Here is a 21,128-nt window from a genome sequence, read left to right as displayed (position 1 = left end):
CGAGGCATAGATTCGATCAGGTGATCAATGAAACTTTGTGGAATTGCTGCCCAAGCCTTTTGGATTTGTTCAAACAGTTGATCCTTATTACGAACAACTTCACGATTAATTCTGCGGTTGACGATCTCCCACAGGTTCTCGATAGGGTTGAGATTCGGAGATTGAGGCAGCCAACCCATCACCGATAGGTGGTTGTCTTGAAACCACTGCTTGACTACTTTTGCAGCGTGTTTCGGATCGTTGTCTCGCTGAAAAACCCATTTTATTGGAATATTCCATTCAGCATGAGGTAACATAACATCTTTCAGGATATTTTTATACATGAAACAGTCCATTATTCCATCGTTTCGATGTATTGGACCTAGACCGTTAGCAGAAAAACAGACTAGACCATTACATTGCCTTTACCATGCTTCATGGTCTTATGGCAGTAACGTAAATCGAGGCATTTTTGGGCCGGTCGACGAACACGGCAAATGCCATCGCTCCCAATGATGTTGAACTTCGATTCATCACTGAACAGGACAGTTCGCCATTTCTGCACATTCCAGTCAATATGAGATGTAGCAAACAGGAAACTTTTCTTCTGATTTTTTAGTGAAATCAGCGGTTTCTTTGCAGGGCATCGAGAAAACAATCCGGCTTCAACAGCACGTCATCTGATTGTTCGCTCCGATACAGGCAGCTCTAATTACTTTTTTATCTCGACTGATAATATCCAGGGATCCTTCTTGACGGATTTTTTTTTTTTTTTTTTTTTTGTTATTCACCTCCTCAAGGCCGAGAAGGCCACTACAGACGAGGAGGTTACTTAATAGTGGTTATAACCCTCTCTCAACTCTATAACTCCGAAACACGAACCTTGACGAACAAGGCCGCTGCGCGGAGAAACAAGTTGAGCGCGGTACTACCAGGGACGTGGTTGGGATCGAACTCGGAACCTCTTGCTTATGAAGCGAGCGCTTTACCACTACACCACTACCACATACCGGATTTGACGATCATAGAATCCTCTCTAGAAGTGGTGGAACGCAGTCTTTCACCTTTGTTATCTGCTGCCAACTTCCCCATAGAACAATATTTGGAACATAGTCTTGATTATAGATGCTTCTTTTTGATGCTTCTGGAAGCTTCTGGATGCATCTAGATGCTTCTGAATGTTTCTGGATATTTCTGGATGCTTCCAGATGCTTCTTCTGGAAACTTCTGGAAGCTTCTGCATGCTTCTGGAAACTTCTGGATACTTTCTTTAATTATTAAAAAACTTCCGTGACGTTGACACGGACCAGACTTAAGAAAATGAAACAAACCAAAAAAGTTGCACTTGTTTTGTCCGCTGCAAAATGGCACTTGTCAACGAAATTCTGCCTGTGTGCTGTCACCTGTCAGCTGATTGCTCATGTCATGGCATGCTATGACTCCAGTTTCCTAAACTGTTAGCTGTGGTAGTATAGTTCGTTTCGTTTTTAAGACATGTAAAATTAGGAACACTTTTTAGCATTGTTCGATGTTGGTTGCAAATGTTTTGTCCAATACTGTATATATATATATATATATATATATATATATATATATATATATATATATATATATATATATATATAACATTTGTATATATATATAACATTTGTAAATATATATAACATTTGTATATATATATATAACATTTGTATATATATATATATATATATATATATATATATATATATATATATATATATATATATATATATATATATATATATATATATATATATATATATATATATATATATATATATATATATATATATATATATATATATATATATATATATACAGTGAAGAACCCAGAGTTTATTTGAAGATACTACTTTTTTTTTGGCAACTTTGGGAAGGGGTATGTTTTTGAGTCCCCGCCCCCCTCCTTCTTCTCCCCTTGTTAAAACCGGTGCACAACAATGGTTTTTAGTCATCTTTTTTTCAATTATCATTTTAATCATTTGTGTTTATCTTGTTTAGTTTTATCCTAAAATAAGGAGTTGATTTAAAGGCATATTTTTGAATGCATGAATTTACCAGTGGACGACTTTAGTTACGATAAGAAAACTACTTTATAAAAAGACTTTTAATAAACTTTTGTTGCAAATACCACGCTATTAGTAAATAATTATTAAAAATTTTTCAAAGTATTTTAAACATTTATTAATTATAATATTAACATCTTAGCTTAACCCCGTTTTTAAGGAAATCTTGAAACAAAAATAAAACTCTAAGCTAAGGTTTAAAACTCTATGCTAAGGTTTAAAACTCTAAGCATTTTAGGATTTTAAAAGTTAATGAAGATTTGACATTATTTATTTTTGTAAAAGTATATAGTTCTCTTTTAAAGGTAAACATCACATCCATTACATAATAGAAAATAAATAATATTTTTGGAATTACATGACATTGAAGTTTTAATGTTCCATACTTTACCAGATGATGTGGTGAAATGGTTAACAAACTGAAGATACATAGCACATAACTTACAACATTTTGATACGCATTTTGGAACCTTGCATTCATCGTTAATAAAAACTGGTTTCCTATTAAAACTTGTATTTATGTGTCTTAAAATATTTTTTGGTTGGCGTTGTGATAGTACAATAGAAGTGTTTTCAAAAACTGATTTTAAATTATTGTCTGAAACAGACAGTTTCATAATACCATGTAGAGTAGTTAACAAATTTTCAAAATTAATATTTGCAAAATTTGTAGTTACAAAAGGTATAATTTTGTTTTTTTCTCTTTTTTGACATGCTGGTCACTGTAGTCGAGCTTTAAAAATTCCATTATTAATGATTTTTACTGGGTAGTTACATCCAACTAAAAATTGTTTTAGTTGTTGAAGTCTGATTTCCATTTTAGTTGGATTAGACACAAAACAAATTATCTGTTTAGCTAATGTAAATGTAAAAGATATACTTTCCTTTAAATGTTTAGGTGATGGCTATTGTAATTTAGATAATGGGAATTTGTAGGTTTATAAAAAATATCTATTTTAATAATATTGTTATCATGTAGAACAACTGTTACCTCTAAAAAGTTTAAAAATTGGTACTGTGTGGTTTCCAAATATGAAATTTTAGATTGTTCTTCTGTATATTTGATATCGGGATGTAAAGAATTAAGATATTTTAACACCAAATTAACAATTATTGATTTTAGTAAAGAGACAAAACCATCATCCATGTATCTTTTGAAATTGTTTTGAATTAATATTAGATCAGAGGGTGCGCCCATTTTTCAATATAATAAAGGGTTTTGTAGACGTCCCTCTAGCACCCTTTGTACACCCTTTGTATATACATATTGCCCTTTGTTAGACCTATCTTTTGATACTAAGTTGTATGTATTTCGATAATAATTGGCCAAGTTATAACATTTTAAGTTGAAAAAAACTTAAAATTTGATCACAGTTGCTTCAAGAAACCATATATCAAAAATTTGGTACTCAAAATGCCATAACTTTTTGTACAACTGTTCAATTTTGGTAATTTTTTCACCTTTAAAATTGAATTGAAGACCTATCCAATAATATATAACAATATAGTGTTTGATCAATTTAAAAATTTCATGTCATGTACCTACTAATTGAATTTTGTTGTTTTTCACAAAATTAAAAAACACAAATTAATAGACTTTTTTTTATTTAAATTTTGTTTTATTGACTGACTTGAGCAGTGCGGCTACATCAACTGAGAGTTTTAGTTAAGGCAGGAAACTTACCAATTTAAAAAAAAAAAAATTTCAACTTTTTTTGGTTTCAATATTATCATTCTTTTTTTAAAAAAAAACATGTTGCTTATTAAAAAAGTGAAATAATTAAAGAAGACCAAACAATGTTTTATGCGCGTTGACATTAAATTTTAAACAGAGAACACTCATATATATGTGCTGGGGGCTTCAGTACATACATTGACAATCTTATAGTCTATTGTCGCAAAGGAGTGCCACAACATTAACTGAGGGTTTGGCAAGAGTTTAGCAGCAACCTTTTCTTTCCACAACATCAACTGAGGGTTTGGCAGCAAACTTTTCTTTCCTTGTTCTTGTTTTCTTATACTTTTTCTGAAAACATTGTATGTTATAAAGACAGGAAAATCAAATTGTTATCTGTATACCCAATAGTAGATTTTTTCCGTTTTTATTTTTACTACTTTGTTGAGTATTTGAAAACTTTTTTTTTTGCCATTTTTATTTCAATTATTTTAAAACTTAAATTCAAAAAAAATATTTTTATGTTTTAATTTTTATAATTTTTTTTTTAATATTTATATAAATATTTTTGTTTTTGTTTTTTTTCTATTTTTATTTTAACTATTTCATTTATTCAACAAAATATTTGTTTTGCCTTTTTTAACTATTTTATTTAGATTTTATTCAAAGCATTCTTTTTGCTGTTTTTGTTTTGATTTGTTTTAACTACTCCAGATCAAGACAGGTTCTAGATCATCATAATCACCCTACTACTGGTATCATGTAACCCAGTACTACCTGCCCTATGCCCTGCTGCCTTGTAGGCAGGGTCGATATGTTTAAACCAAAAGGTTTAAACCAAATGGTTTAAACCAATATAAAAAATATCATTTAAAACCCAACTACTTTTATTGAAAATATTAAAAACAATTAGAGCTGCTCTAGATAAGTTGCAAAGAGGTCAAACAAAAATAAGTGACACTTAAAATTTTTAAAGAGCTAATAAACATGTTATAATTTTTATCAACTGATAAAAAAAAATTTGGAAACTAGATACCTTCAGACTGTCAGTGGAGCTCATTTCCTGGCAAACACACTAGATCCTAGATATTTTGGATGTTATCTTTTGAAAATAAAGCTGCAATGACCTTTAGAGATAAAGAGTTTAAGAACTTGAGGCTAAAAGTAAGGATTAAACGGAGGCTAAACTGAGGCTAAAAGTAAGGATTTTAAGAAGATTTAAGGAGATATTTTCCTAATATATAAGGAGATTTGGTCGCGAATGACAATTTTTTGAATGAAAAAGTAAGGAGAAAACGATTACATTAAAAACAGAATCTTATTTTTTTCAAAAAATTTTTAAATATATACAGAGGAATTATTATAAATTAATATATTACTTTATATATCTATATAAATATATTGTTTGCTCGGCACCAGAAAAAAAAAAATTTTTTTGTTGTAATTCATTCACTTTAACAAAATTTCCTAACTTAAAAAAACAAAAAAAAAGGAGAAATTAAGGAGAGCAGTCAAATTTTAACTTCTTTTAAGGTTATTTAAGGACATTTAAGGAGGTTTTTATTTTATAAGGACATTTAAGGTTTTTAAGGAGAAGTGGGAACCCTGCTCTTACTCAGTTAACCTTGTGGCTCATTTTCCTGACAACCCTAATCTTTTACCTTCAATCCTGGATTAATGTCTTGTCTCTGATCCTAGCTTGTGTTCAGTTTTTTTTTTCTCCCTGAGGTGGTTCTGATCATGCAATGGTCTCTTTAAATCTCTTATCTTGTACTTCCTTTTCAGACTCACCCTATCATTGCACTACTTACTACTACTCTAAAACTGACTGGAATTCTTTTCATGATTTTCTGTGACGGTCCTTAACCTGATGTCTTTATTCTCTTAGCTGAAAAATGCCCCTTCTACATAACCTCCTAGATTTAGGCAGGAATGAATGCTTTTAGAAAAGATGAAAAAAATGATAACGGCTGAGGCTGCTATATCTACTTGTAATAATTTTTTTCATTCCCTCTCGTCAGTTTTAAGTCAAGCATTTACATAGTTTTCACCTTCTTGTGCAGCTGCTATATCTTATCATATTCATTTTTTTATCTTTTTCAAAAAAATAACCCCTTGAGAACAAATAATTATATATTACTGCAAGAAATTGATGTAAAAAGGTGTTGTCTAATGCTAAGTTCCATTATTCTCAGTTCACTAAATCTCAGAAGTTAGGCTCTAGAGATTTTTGGAAAACCTTCAACAGCTTCATTAACAAGGGTAGGGAACATTACATCTCTCATTCATGGGACTGATCTTATTATCTCTCATAAGGATAAGGCAGAATTATTTGCAACAAACTTTACTTCTAATTCGACTCTTGAATCTTATGGCCATTTTCTTCTTTCTATTCCAATTTAACAGGTTAACCCATTGTTAAACACTTAAATCACTCCAGCTTCTGCTAAAATTATAACTCAAATTTATGACTTGTGGTCCAGACAACATTTCAGTCATAATCTTACAACATTGTTCTCCAGAACTATCTTCAATTCTCATTAAACTATTTAATAAGTGCTAGACTGAGTCTTGTTTCCTGCTTGCTGGAAAATGACACCTGTTGTTACAATTTTCAAAAACTCCGGTGAACATTCTGAATTCTCTAATTATCGTCCGATTAGTCTTCTTTCTGTTATTATATATATATATATATATATATATATATATATATATATATATATATATATATATATATATATATATATATATATATATATATATACACATGGTGCATAGGAACATGCTCTGAGACCTTGCAACACATCCCTAGAAATTTTTTTTCGTTTATCAGAAGACTCTTCCTTATTTCAAAAATGTAAAAAACAACTTTTTTCACCAGGGGCCTAGGGAGAAATCACGTATTTTAGGCGAGTGCCTAGTAATTTTGTTGTTCATGATAGGTAACTATGAGCTATGTGGCATACTCAAATACTTAGTACATTAATACTGGTATCAAATGAGGATGACTTGCAAAAAGTTTAGGTAAATTGAGCTAACCCAACACCGTTTCAACCCCTTATTGCCCTTTTCCTCAAACTACGTCTCCGAAGATAATAAATTTTTTTTTAAGTCCTATCGAAAATTAGACCAATATTTATCGACAGATTTCAAGTTTCATCAAAAAATATCTTTTCGTTTAAGATTTATGACCATAAGAAGTTTAAAATTTCACAAATTTACCCCCTAAAATAACATTGAATAGTCATAACTTTTAAACAAGGAATTTTTTTTTGATGAAATTTAAAATCTGTCAATGAATTTTTACCTAGTTTAATATAAAACAAAAAATTTTGAAAAGTTTGTTTAAGGAACCATATACTAGGGTCTTAGAGGTCTGGAAAGATTATTCAGCTAATAACTTAGACCTTCCTACCATGCTTTGCTCAAAATGTAGAAAAAAGCTTCTTGGGTCTGACCCTTACTTCACTATGCAACCGTGTTATGAAGGTAAAATATACATATTTATATATAATGTACTTTAGTTGAAATCTACTTATGCTATTCTAGGAACATTAGTGACTAGACATATGCTATGAAATTTAGATCTGGATACCAGGGTTATCAGAGACAGAAAATGTGAATATTTTATATGTGAAAATTGGCGCAAATCAAAATGGAAAAAATATTGGCCCCATTGGTTGAATGTGCTTCGAGGAAACCTGTTTATAAAGGTGCCGAAGACATTTCAAATAAACCTGCAAAGAGACTTATTGTCCAGATTGCTATGTTCAAATGTCACAAGGAATTCCACATCCCTGTACGAAGTTAGAAAGATAAAAGAATTTGACGGCCATTGTAAGATCAACATCCCCTACAATGCAAGGAAAAGTTCCGTCCAGTTCTATTCAAGGCTTGACCACTGAGGTCTTTTCTTTGGATAAATAGAACAAACTTCAACAAAAACTACATGCCAGGTAAGGTTTTGATGCTTAAAAATTTTTTTATAATAATTTACTTATGAATTTAAAGGCAATTTTTTAAATAATTTTGTTATGACTTCAAAATAATGGCAATATGATTGAAGTTGCTCACTTTCTGAGAAGTGAAGGAAGACGGAAAAGTGTGGATATTAAACTGACTGAGAGCAACCAGCTGATTGGAAAATTATTCCATGGTGATAAATTTCCATTATTATTAGGAGTAAATGAAAAGAAAGTGGTAAGTAATCTATTACCTACAATTTTTTTAAATAACTAGAATGCAATCTGTATCATTCATTTTGATTTTTTATTCATAAATAGTTGGTAGAAAAAGCTTGTAGCAATGGTGCTTGTAGCAATGGTGCACACCTGAAAGTGTTTGAGGTCAGCAAAAAATTGCAGACTTCATTTATATGCTTTATGGTAAGACCTTTGTATCAAATAATTTTTGCCAACCTGATGCCTACCTCTAAAAGATTGAGGTCGGCAAATTATTGCCGACCTCAATTCCGAGGGTTGGGGATTCCTCAAAGTTACTTAATCAATCACCCTAAAACTAGAGTTAGAAAATGATAAAATCCCAAATAAATTTAAAAAATGTGTGACGGATATGCGTTTAAAGATTTCAAAGATAAAAGTGTACATAAAACTATTATACTGGCCATTTTGCCTTTATTGAACAAAAAATACCATAATCTTAATCTTAATCTGCAGATAATTTTGGATAAATTGAACATTTCTTCCTTAGATTACACAGAATCTGAAGATCTAAAGATTTTGCTTCAAATGATTGGAAAACAAACTGCAACATCAAAGCACCCTTGTCCGTTTTGCATGACCTCATCTCTTAACTTTCAAAAAGCTTTCATTATTCTTTAGAATCTTTGTGCAGATTATACGACCAATGGATATCTGATCATGCAAAATTAAAAAATGCAAAAATGTTCAAAAGTGTTGTTCAACCCCCTTTATTATACAAGGAACAAAAAAAAAAAAAAATAGAGCTTGTAAATATTCCCAGTCTACATATACTTTTAGGTGTTATAGACAAAATTTTAAAAGAGATGAAAAAAATTTGTTTGAAAACAAGAAATGTGGGATACAGTTTGTCAACCAATATCTGTCTATGATAAACATCTGCAGAGTATCGTACCAAGAGCTGCATCGTTTAGAAGGTAATGCTTGCAATAAAGTGCTTAAAAAAATTGACAGCTTTGAGCTGTTTTTTCAGGAGTTCAGTCTTGGAGAACCTGTATCCAAACACATTAAGGTACTTAGAGATTTTGAAAAAGTAGTCCATGGCTGTTTTGGAAAATCATAAAGTACTACTTATGTCAAAAGTATTGAGCAGTTCTCTACAAGCTATAGAAATCTAGGGGCTGCAATTCCTTTGAAGGTACACATAGTTGAGCAACATATTATCGAACTCATCGACATGAAAGGTGGAGTCTTTAGTGTAATAAATAAATTTTAGGTTTGAAAAAAGATTAAAATAATATATATTAATACAAATTATTATATACAGTATTGGACAAAACATTTGCAACCAACATTAAACAATGCTAAAAAGTGTTCTTAACTTTACATGTCTTAAAAACGAAACGAACTATACTACCACAGCAAACAGTTCAGGAGTCTGGAGTCATAGCATGCCATGACATGAGCAATCAGCAAACAGGTGACAGCACACAGGCAGAATTTCGTTGACAAGTGCCATTTTGCAGCGGACAAAACAAGTGCAACTTTTTTGGTTTGTTTCATTTTCTTAAGTCTGGTCTGTGTCAACGTCACAGAAGTTTTTTAATAATTAAAGGAAGTATCCAGAAGTTTCCAGAAGCATGCAGAAGCTTCCAAAAGTTTCCAGAAGAAGCATCTGGAAGCATCTAGTAGCATCCAGAAATATCCAGAAACATTCAGAAGCATCCAGACGCATCCAGAAGCTTCTAGAAGCATCGAAAAGAACCATCTAGAATCTTCCAGAACAGGTTTGCACAGGTTCATTTTACTATATAAGAGACATGTAAATCGACATGTAATTCAGTCAGTATATGGAAGTCAATCAGTCAGTATTATCAAGACAGTTTATCCAAGAAAGTTTTATCAAAGTGTTTTATTGAAGAACATCAATACAAGAAGTGAAATACAACAAGTGTTTCATTACATCAATACAGTCCACATCCAACCAAGACGTTGTGTTCCACAGAGCATTATTGTATCATCACAAGGTAAATGTAACACGGTAAGCCTTGAGAAGTGTGATTATTTATTTTTATTATTTTTATGACTTCAAGTTCAAAAATGGCTCCTGACAGTCTTGGATTGGAACTAAGAAAGAAAATTATTGGCGATTACGTAAGTGGAATGTCACAAGAAAGTATTTGTAATAAATATCGCGTGAAAAAATGGACCGTATCAAGACTATGTTCCAAATATTGTTCAATGGGGAAGTTGGCAGCAGATAACAAAGGTGGAAGACCGCGTTCCACCACTTCTAGAGAGGATTCTATGATCGTCAGATCCGTCAAGAAGGATCCCTGGATATCATCAGTCGAGATACAAAAGCAAATAGAGCTGCCTGTATCGGAGCGAACAATCAGACGACCTGCTATTGAAGCCGGATTGTTTTCTCGACGCCCTGCAAAGAAACCACTGATTTCACTAAAAAATCAGAAGAAAAGAATCCTGTTTGCTACATCTCATATTGACTGGAATATGCAGAAATAGCAAACTGTCCTGTTCAGTGATGAATCGAAGTTCAACATCATTGGGAGCGATGGCATTTGCCGTGTAAGTCGACCGGCCGGAAAACGCCTCGATTTACGTTACTGCCATAAGGCCATGAAGCATGGTAAATGTAATGGTCTGGTCTGTTTTTCTGCTAACGGTCTAGGTCCAATACATCAAAACAATGGAATAATGGACCGTTTCATGTATAAAAATACCCTGAAAGATGTTATGTTACCTCATGCTGAATGGAATATGCCAATAAAATGGGTTTTTCAGCGAGACAACGATCCGAAACACACTGCAAAAGTAGTAAAGCAGTGGTTTCAAGGCAACCACCTATTGGTGATGGATTGGCCACCTCAATCTCTGGATCTCAACCCTATCGAGAACCTGTGGAAGATCGTCAACCACAGAATTAATTGTGAAGGTGTTCGTAATAAGGATCAACTGTTTGAACAAGCCCAAAAGGCCTGGGCAGCGATTCCACAAAGTTTCTTTGATCACCTGATCAAATCTATGCCTCGAAGATGCAAGGCTGTAATCAACAACAAAGGATTCGCCACGAAATATTGATAGCGAAATACAGCTTAGTCAACATTTTGTCGAGTTGCACTTGTTTTGTCCAGAAGGAAATCAACTTTTTCAATACTTTTGATTAATTTATTAATTTTCGTGTGCAAATAATGAACTTTGTGATGAATAAAACTTGAAGAACTTTGTCTCTAAACAGTTACATAGTTATTTCTCTAAATTGAAAAAATGCAGCACTTTTATATAAAGAAACTAAATTAGCAAATACCAAATTTAGATTTCATCAGTAATTTTTGTTATATTAGTTTAAATGATTTTTAACGCAGTTTTAAATTAAAGCTAATGTTAACCCAGTAGTTTAAAAAACGTTAATGACGCAATTTAACTTTAACTGATGTAAATATCAAAGCTGTTTTAATCTTATAACAAGGCTTGCAGTTTTAAAAAAAAATAAAAGAATAAAATGAAATAAGGAAGCAAACAGTAGTAGTAACACTAACAATATTAGGCACAATTTAACTAAGAAAAAAATACCTAGAAAGTATTTTAACTAGAGAACAGTCCATCATTGGAAGCTATACCGCACACACATCATGTTATTGATTTTAAATATAGCCTGAAATTCAATGAGACATGCCACACAATTGAAAAAATGAATATTTTGTATAACAGAACAAAGTATTATAAAACTATTATTCAAGAACTAAAAAATAAATTAAACTTATTTATAAATAAATACAAAAAAAACCTATCAGAAAAAGTCGAAAGAAGACAAAAATTAATTTACAAATAAATGAACAACAAAACAAAAGTAAAAGAAAGTCAAAGCTATCCAAAAAAAATAACAGTACTCTCAGTCCTCAGAAAAAATGACGAACTAGACAGGGATGCGAAGTCCGGAGTCGGAGTCCGGAATTGGAGTCCATGGAGTCCCTATTTTAGCCCGGAGTCCGAAGTCTTAGGAGTCCATAAAAACTTTAGGACTCCGGAACTCTTTTTTTTTTTTTTTAGTTATTAATATGCTTAAAAAAGACCTGACGATCTTTTCACAAAGCACTAAAAAAGAGCATTTAACCGGGAAGCTAACCTCCTTATTGCCAATTTTATTTATTTGGCCAAATTGAGTATCGGTTCGAATGTCGCGCCTTGTTAAGAAGCGTATGCAGCTCGCATTTTATGTGCAAAATGACCATTTGCCTACCCGTTCAGTTAAAATTAGTTAAAGAAAATAAAGTGTTTTAAGTTTAAACTTTTCATCATATTTCATTATAAGTTTTATATTTCTTAAATATGAAACTTTAAATGAAACCCTCAATGTTTATTTTATATGTAACAATTTTTGTTTATTTATATATAGTTTAAAAAAAATAATTTTTTTTATCCAATTAAGAAAGTACTTATGATGAACTGTTTATTAAAGTATTTCCTCGTCATCAATTGTCTTGACCCAGGGGCGATTTCACGGGTTGTATGGAAAGGGGGTTGTGTCCCCCTCCCCTAAAAAGAGAGGGAGTTAATATTTGAGTTACAGTTCAATATTTTTTATAAGATATTCGTCACTTTTGAAGGACTCACCCTCTTTGTTTTACTCAAAAAATTGCTCCCTGGCTAGACCTGTAAATAATAATATGTTTGAGAATTTATTTGTTCAAATTTTTTCAATATGTACCAAATTTAAGATTAAATGATATTTTAGTTTAGAAGTTTATTTTTTTGCATAAGTTTATCATAGAAAGAACTCGATTAGAAATAATGAACTAGTTTATGAGCAGTAAATGAATATTTTAACAAAGTAAAGTTCTTTAAAAATAATTGTCGAAAGAACTTGTGCTTTGTTTAAGCACTGTTTAAAACTGTTAAGTAGTGTGAAACTATAATTATAAATAAATAAAACTTGTAACTACTTTTATTAAGAAAAAAATTGTTTCTTTTAATTTAAACCCGAAATGTTGTGAAATAATAATTATGTACATTGGTTTTCGGTCTACTCTCCTAAAAAAATGAAATTTTTTATTCTAATAACGCTTACTGAAAAATTGCAATGAAAGCGATATGGTTTAGATACGAAAAGCTATCAAATTGAACTCACAAATTAATTATACGCAATAAAAAAAAATAAATTCAAATGTCTGTAAGTTTGCGTTATTGAGTCAAACTAACGATCTGGACTAATGGTAAAAAACCTACCATCTAAATCAGAAAGAAGACAAAAAAAAAGGCTTATAAAAATACCTCAACAAATAAATAAAAATTATTATGCGCAACAATTCCTTTGACGGAAAAACTACTAACATCATCAATTCGTAACTAGCCATGTTAACAACTTTCCTAATGATGTTTTCGAGGGTTGTGTTTCAAATAATTAATTTGGTGAAGCATATATAACAGCAAAAGATGAGTTTTTAGAAGCCTTCAACCAACTGGTTTTGATTGAAGGTCTTTCATTCCAGGTTCAAATTATTTTTTCGTTAATATTTATTAAGTAATTTCAAAATAAATCTAAAAAATTATGTTTTTTTTGCCATTTTTCAATAAAAATGTATTATTTTAAAAACAATTTCTATAGGCGCTTGATCAAGAACCTATTCAAAAGCTTTGTAAAAAGTTGCATCTCATTTTGGATTTAAAATGAATAGAGATAATATGAGAATTCAAATTAGTGATCTTGCCAAAAAGCATTGCGAACAAAACAAAAACAAATTATCGGAAATGCTAATTTACTTAAAAGTCGATTCTAAATCTAAGCATATGCTCCACTACCTCGGTATAAATGTGCAATACTCAAACAATTATGAAACTATTGATGCATTAATGATACCCACAATAAAAAAATTCCTCAGCCATGCAAGAGAAGTTGTCAAAACTGCAAGAAATTCTAAGTGGATTGACTTCTTCAGAGACCAAGCTCCACATCTTGTTCCAATACTAGATCAGGCTACCCGTTGGTCTAGCCAGTTCAATATGATCGAGAGGCTAATTCAAGTAAGTTATAATTTATAACTTCTATGTTTTAATAATCCTCTTAACTTAACAAGTTGATAACGTAATACATATATTTAATGAATTCCTCTGTTCTTCTAGATTCGACCAGTAATTCAAAACCTGAATATGCAAAAAAAAGCTACTAAAGAATTTAATGTGCAACCATATTTTTGGGGGATGTGGGAAAAATTGAGAGATGTATTGCATATGGCACGCGATCTAACTATTCGTCTTCAGCGTGAAAATATTACAGCAGGCAAATTCCTTTTTGATTGGAATTCAATAAAGTGTGAACTAGACGGGAAAGACAGTGACTTAGCCAGAGATTTCAAAATAGGAATGAATAATAGATAAAGCGCAATACGCGAAAATTCGTTGTTTCTTGCAGCAGTTTACGTGGATATTAGGCATGGCTGTATGCTAACAGCGACTGAAGATAAAGTTGTCTTTTTTAATCAAATTGTATTTATATATATAGTTTTGAAAATTTAACTTTAAAAAATTCATATTCAAAAACTTATTAATATCTCTATAGATAGCTGCAGCTGATGGACTTTGGAAAATTAATTACAAACTGATTCAACTGGCTAATAAAAATAAGAATGATAAACTCAACAAAATTAAAAACGCAGTAGCGCGCAACTCTTTTTCAGTTCATGTTGCCGACTCTAGTTCAGAAAACGAATAGGATGCTTCACCAGTCACAAAGCGACGACCAAATTTATTTATGCTGTGTGAACAGGAGCTTAAAAAGAATTGTTCAAAAGAACAAATGCAGGTTCAACTAGACGTAATAGAAACAGAGTTTCGACAAGCTCTAAAAACAATTCCGGAAATTCGATCAATGTTTAAAGATACCTCCTCCAACTTAGACGAATTTTTAAAACTTAACCCATTAAAAGCAATTAAAGAGTTCCCTGAGGTTTTACGGGATGCTTGCCGAGTCGCATTGTCGCTACCCATATCCCAAGTCAGTGTTGAGCGACTGTTTTCAGTTTTAAAGCACATGACCCCAGATCAATGTAGTCAATTTACATCTGAGTTAATTGTCGATATGCTTTTTTTACGAACAAACAAGTTTTTTATTTGAATATTTTTTGACAATGCAGATATTGTAATATTTTGTTCTTGCAACTGTATAATTTAGAGTGTAATGTAAATAAACATTTAAATCTTTTTTTAATTTTATGATCATATGTTTTCAAATAAACAGAGAAATTGAGAATTCTGTGCATGCAACAATACAAACTAAATAAAAGTTATGTTTTGAGTTGTACTATTCTTATTAATTGTTATCTAGCAAAAGCGGGACAAATCGACTTTTGGATTTAAGCAGTGGTTGCGCTAGGCTGCATAAACCCGCGGATCCCTTATTTTTCCTAAAAAGTAAGAGATCCGTAGTTCAAACCCACCTTTGGGCAAGTTTTGCGACATTGGTTAGGAAGGAGGAGTGAATTCTGAATAGACTACTTAGGGCACCTAAAATATATATATACATATATTATTCATCATTAAAATATTATTGGTAACCTATCACTTTTTTTCAGCATTTATACATAAAAACTCCAGATAATAAAAATCATTATTTAATTTAAGAAAGAAAAAATAATAATTCCGGAGTCTGGAGTCGGAGTCCAAGGAGTCCATGATTTTTGAGCACGGAGTCCGGAGTCCAAAAAATCAATGGAACTTCGCATCCCTGGTACTAGCCCTCAGAAAAAAAAATGACAGTACTAGCCCTTAGAATTAGGAAAAAATAAGGTCAGTGAAAAGTTATCCATCCAAAATCATTTTAGGCCAGCATCAGATTGGCACATTTTCCATTTTTATATTAATTGTTTTGTTTACCATTCAATTTGCTTTGCCATTTTAATTTAGTTGTTTTATTAAGAATTTAACAAAAAAAATGTTGTTTTTTCCCACTTTTATTGCAATTATTTACATTGAATTTAAATAAAAAGTTTGTTTTGCTTTTTTATTTAAATCATTTTGTTATTAGTTAATGATAACAATAGTTAACAATAATAATAATATAGTTAATGATAACAATAGTTTGTTATTAGTTAATAATAACAATAGTTTGTTATTAGTTAATAATAACAATAGTTTGTTATTAGTTAATAATAACAATAGTTAATAGTAATAAAATGATGTTTTTTTTATTTCTCTTAGATATTTTTAAAAACCTAATTTTTTTGTTTTTATTTTAATTGTTTTGTTAACAATTTAATAAAAGGTTTGTATTTAGAATTTAAATAAAAACTTTTATGCTGTTATATCGGCGATTTTATTCAGAATTAGAATAAAATTGCCGATTAGTTTTTTTTTTGTATTCAAATTTTCGTCTCTATTTTAATTATTTATTTAGAATTTAAATTAAATGTTCTTTTTTTTGTTGTGTTTTTAAATTTACCTGTTCAGAAAGAAAATAAATCATTCGTTTTGCTGTTTTTAATCTTTTTAAAATAACAAATAAAATTAAGTTTGAAAAATCTGAGGTCTGCAAATTATGTTTGCTGACCTCAGACACTGTCAGGTCGGCATTGTCGAATGAAAATAAGGAAAGTCAAGAAAGTAGCCTCCCTAACTTTAGTGGTCCTCTTAGCCTTGGGGAGGTGAATACCAACAAAAAAAATTTTTAATTAACTGACTTAAGCCTAGTTTTGACAACCTTATTGCAGAAGCAAAACTAAAATGTAATAAATCAATCAGAATCAACTACATAAACTGAGAGTTTCAAAAGTTTTCCTTTACCAAAATCAACATCATTCTACTGCTCATTTGAAACTGGAGTATTTCCATAATATTAGTCAAGAGCGAACCTGACACTATTAACAATTTATAACAATTTAATAACAATTTAATTTCTAAACAGCAACACAGATTCATTTCAAGAAAAGGATGCATAACTAATTTGCTAGAATTTTTATATTTTATTATACAAAGCAATGAAAGAATAGTCAGTTAAAATTGCATTTTTAGGTTAAATATAAAAATATTTTAAACCATCTTGTTGGACGATGAAAGAAGTAGCTTTTGAATTTAAATCTAGAAAAATGTGTAATTATGCACATTTGAACAAAAAACTGTATATCAATACAGGAGGTAGGTCAATTTTAACAAAAATAAATAAGAAATTGATCTTGTTGTGATGATATTGGATGATTTAAAAAAGAATAGCATTTTAAAATGACAATTAGAAAAACAAATAAAATACTTGGTCTAATAAAGCACTTTTCTAAGTATTTCATATGAATTCAATGTGACAACTTTATACATCTCTGGTTTGTCGTTATTTAGAGCATGCAGTTTCAATCTGGAATTCTTACTATAAAAAAGATGTGAAAAAATATAAAAAGTTGGTTCAATAAAGCACCGTTTTAAATATTTCAATATGAATTCAGACTAACTAATACACCTCTGGTTCATCCTTATTTAGAGTATGCTGCTTCAGTCTGGAATCTTTAAAACACAAAAAGTAAATAATTCAAGTTTATAAATTTGACAAGAGTATTGACAAAAGCGTTTTCTATGCATTATAAAAGAGTATTGACAAAAGCATTATCCTAATGAAAAAGTAATTAGAGAAAAGATCTCATGTACAAGAATAATTAAAAAAGATCTTGCAAAGAGGTGTTTAAATAATAATTTAAACACTTCTTTACAACCTTTAAAAACAGTTAAAAAATTTAAAAATCAAAATTCTAGTCTATTAAATTGTGGTTTTGTGGTTTTTTGAAAAAAGATAAAACTTAATATCCTCAATTATTACACTTTTATAAAAAAAATTAAAAACATTCAAGCCTATTAAGTTTTCTAAAAAGTTTTCTGGTGTCCGTCTAATAAAATATTTCTAATGAGCTTATCCTGGGGAATGCCCCAGGATAAGCTCTTTAAAAATATTTATCATATTTTTCTGATACTTTTCTTTTCATACCAAGTTGTGAGCATAGTAAGACTTGAAATAGTTATGAAATTTGAAGTTAAAAAAAAAAACACAAAATTTTTTGTCACCTTCTTTAATAAATCCATATCAAAAACTCGTAAATTTTAAAACTTTTTTAACTTTAGAATACTGAAATAAAGACTTTTCTAATGGTATCATTCTAGTATTTATTAAATCTGAAAAATTATTGTCACATAAAAAACATTAATAGTTAATTTATAAAGGTAGATTTAGTACCTCTTGAATAAACTTTTTAGCATTGGTTAATTTCTCGCCATACAATTGAAAAAAAGGGCATTCTTTGCGATCTCTGCATGCTGAACACGCGTAATACTTTTGTGATGGCTTGTGTTTAAAAAAACGTTCAAATAACAATGTTGGACCTTGAAAGACAAGATATTATGTATTGCAAATTAGGTGTTTTATTCTAAAGGTTTCAGGTGATGTACAAGAAAATAATGATGTGCAAGAAAACGTTAAACAATAAAAAGTAATAATAACTTAAATTTTAAAACGTTCACTATTGAATAAAATGTGAAAAAGTAAATCATAAAGAAATTTTATAATGTTAATTATAAAGTTATAAAAAGATTATTCTTCAAACTTCATTTGTAAAATAATCTTCTAATTCTAACCTGCTATTTTTAATCAAATTAAAAATAGCAGTTTGAAGATTAATAAATAGAAGATTATTCTACAAACGAAATTTTAAGAATGCTTTAACAAAAACATATTTAATAAACCAACCATGGGCACATAAAGGATTAGTATCTAATGAAGAATCAATTAAATCTACTCCACGATATTCACACGAGAACTCATCGCGCGTGTTTTGAGCTGACATTTTTGGTTATCGATATCATGTGTTTTATGTTTCTTAGAACTTTTTACTTTACGGACTGTCGGAGAAAACTGTCCGTCAGAGTGAACTGTCCGATAGGACATTTTACTCCGGAGTAAATTGTCCTGCATTGGAGTAAGTTTTCCGCTCTAAATAAAGTGAAATTTCATTTGGCAAAACAGCCAACAACAAACAAAGATTGTGGACGTTTTTAAGTAAGACAAATTAAGAAAGTAACTTGGAGACTTTTTAGAGAAGAAGAGGTTGTATTTTGTATAATTAAAGTTACTTTTAGAAATAACGTCACCATAATTCTTATTCGTACTAGTGTTATTATAATTAGTTCCTGAATTTAGTTATTATTATTTTATTTTATTATAATATTTACAACAACAATAATATTTAATATTGTAATAACTGATAGTTTTAGATGGATTTGAGATGATAGCTCCTTTTAATAGTGAAGTACTGCATTAAAATAAAACATACTAGTAATTAGTAATTTGCAAAAGGTAATTGCCGGCAAATAATTCGAGATTACTTGCCGACTGGATGATTAAAAATATAAATTTAAAAACTTGTCAAATTCAAATGATTGCGTAGCTCAATGGATACAATAGTTGAAATGCGTACGATTTTCCGAGTTCGAATCTGTCTGTTTATTTATTTTATTTCGTCAAAATTTATGTTTTTTTTCAAACAGTTCTAAATTTTTTTAGTATTACCCATTGTTAGTGTTTATTAATGTTTATTTATTAATACTTACCATCTATTTGGTTTAAGTTTAAAAGGTGCCTCAAAGTGTACATACATCAACTGATAAAGCCTTAGGCGACGCAGAGTATGAGTTAGGAATAAGCGCAGCAAAGTCTAAATACAAATACTGACTTGAATAAGGATGTAGGGATGGGCAAAGTGAAGAGTATATATCACCGACTGACTCTGATAGGGTTAGACCTGTATAGAGTGTTCATAGATTGACTGTGGGTTTTGGTTTGGGCAGGCAGTCTATAATAATTAAAAAAAAAGTCTTCGTTTTTTTAACTCTGGCTTAAAAAAAGTTATAAAAGCAAATAAAATAAATAAATATTACTTTACATAATTTAAATTGTTTTTATAACACCAAAACTAACAAACTAGTCAAATCACTGTATTTATTACATTTAAATTGTTTCTTTACTTGCGCTGCCGGCAAATAATCTCGGAATTATTTGCCGGCACTGCAGGCAATTACCGCTAGCCTTATTAGTAATTAGGCAAGTATGTTTTATTTTGATGCAGTAAATCACTGCTTAAAAGAGCTATGATCTCTAGTTCCATCAACTAAAACTCATCCTCGCTTGACTAGTCATTTATTAAAGTCTCATTCTTTTACTGTATCTGTCGCTGCATGCTCCAAAAACTTTTATTAGTCAAGTTTTTTTCCCCGCACTTCAATTTATATATAAATAGTTTACATAATTTATTATATATTTTATCAATAAGGTGGGGTGATTTAATCCAAATGTTCAAATTAGTAAAACGAATTGATGAAATAAATTTGCATAACCGAATTGAATATTTTAATACTAATGATCGAGCAAGAGGTCATAAATTAAAAGTCCATAAGAAGTCAATAAAAATACAAAATAACTACAAGTTTAATACAATCAGACAAAGTTTTTTTACTAATACAGTTGTAAATGACTGGAATGTACTAAGACAAGAAATCATCGAGTTAACAAACGTAATCAATTTAAGAACTTCATTGATAAATACTTTAAATTTTAACCTCAAATCTCAGATCTTGTGTATTGTTTTTAATCCTTGTTAAATTTTCTGGCTGTTATACTATAACAGAATTTCATATACTATATAGAACTTCATATACTATATGTTATACTTTATAGAATTTCAGTCTATAACTTATAGACTGAAATTCTACGTAATTTCATTTTCAACTCTTATGAGTTACAGAGTCATTTCTATAAATTCGATAAATTCGATAATATATTACTATTAATAATTTTAGCTATATAAATTTCTAATATATAGTTACTACTAACAATAGTAATTGTAATATTATAGTATTTTGATAAAGACATAAGTCATATCATAATAGTATTATGATGTTATTCTTTATTTATTTTTGTATCTGTATGTATGTGTGTGAGTTACATTTTCAGTTGTGAGTGCAAAGTTTTATATCAGATTTAAAATCAAATAATCATCTTACTTGTACTACAAGTAAAATGATTGCTTGATTTTACAAGTTGTAGCTAGTTTATGATAAATGAGAAATTTAGGTTAAATAGTAGTATTAGCTTAAAGAGTTTAAAAAGTTTAATAGTAGTATTAGCTTAAAGAGTTTAAAAAGTTTAAATAGTAGTATTAGCATAAAGAGTTTAAAAAGTTTAAA

At 30.1% G+C, this 21,128-nt stretch overlaps 1 protein-coding gene across 1 annotated transcript in view; it reads right to left on the bottom strand.

Moving 5' to 3' along the window:
* The window catches only part of LOC100208157 (rRNA N6-adenosine-methyltransferase ZCCHC4), an 89,024-nt gene extending 70,237 nt beyond the window's left edge, over window positions 1–18,787 (bottom strand). The window contains exons 1-2 of the mRNA XM_065792900.1: window positions 18,637–18,787; window positions 18,127–18,272 (exon numbers count right to left, since the gene is read on the bottom strand). Of these exons, the coding sequence (XP_065648972.1) occupies window positions 18,127–18,272; window positions 18,637–18,733 (243 nt within the window). The 5' untranslated portion in view covers window positions 18,734–18,787. The remainder of the gene's footprint in view (window positions 1–18,126; window positions 18,273–18,636) is intronic.
* Between the last annotated feature and the right edge of the window lie 2,341 nt (window positions 18,788–21,128).

Source organism: Hydra vulgaris, chromosome 03 (genome assembly GCF_038396675.1).
Source record: "Hydra vulgaris chromosome 03, alternate assembly HydraT2T_AEP".
Lineage (NCBI taxonomy): Eukaryota > Metazoa > Cnidaria > Hydrozoa > Anthoathecata > Hydridae > Hydra > Hydra vulgaris.
Note: the sequence above shows the minus strand (reverse complement) of the source record. Positions and strands in the feature narration are given on the sequence as shown.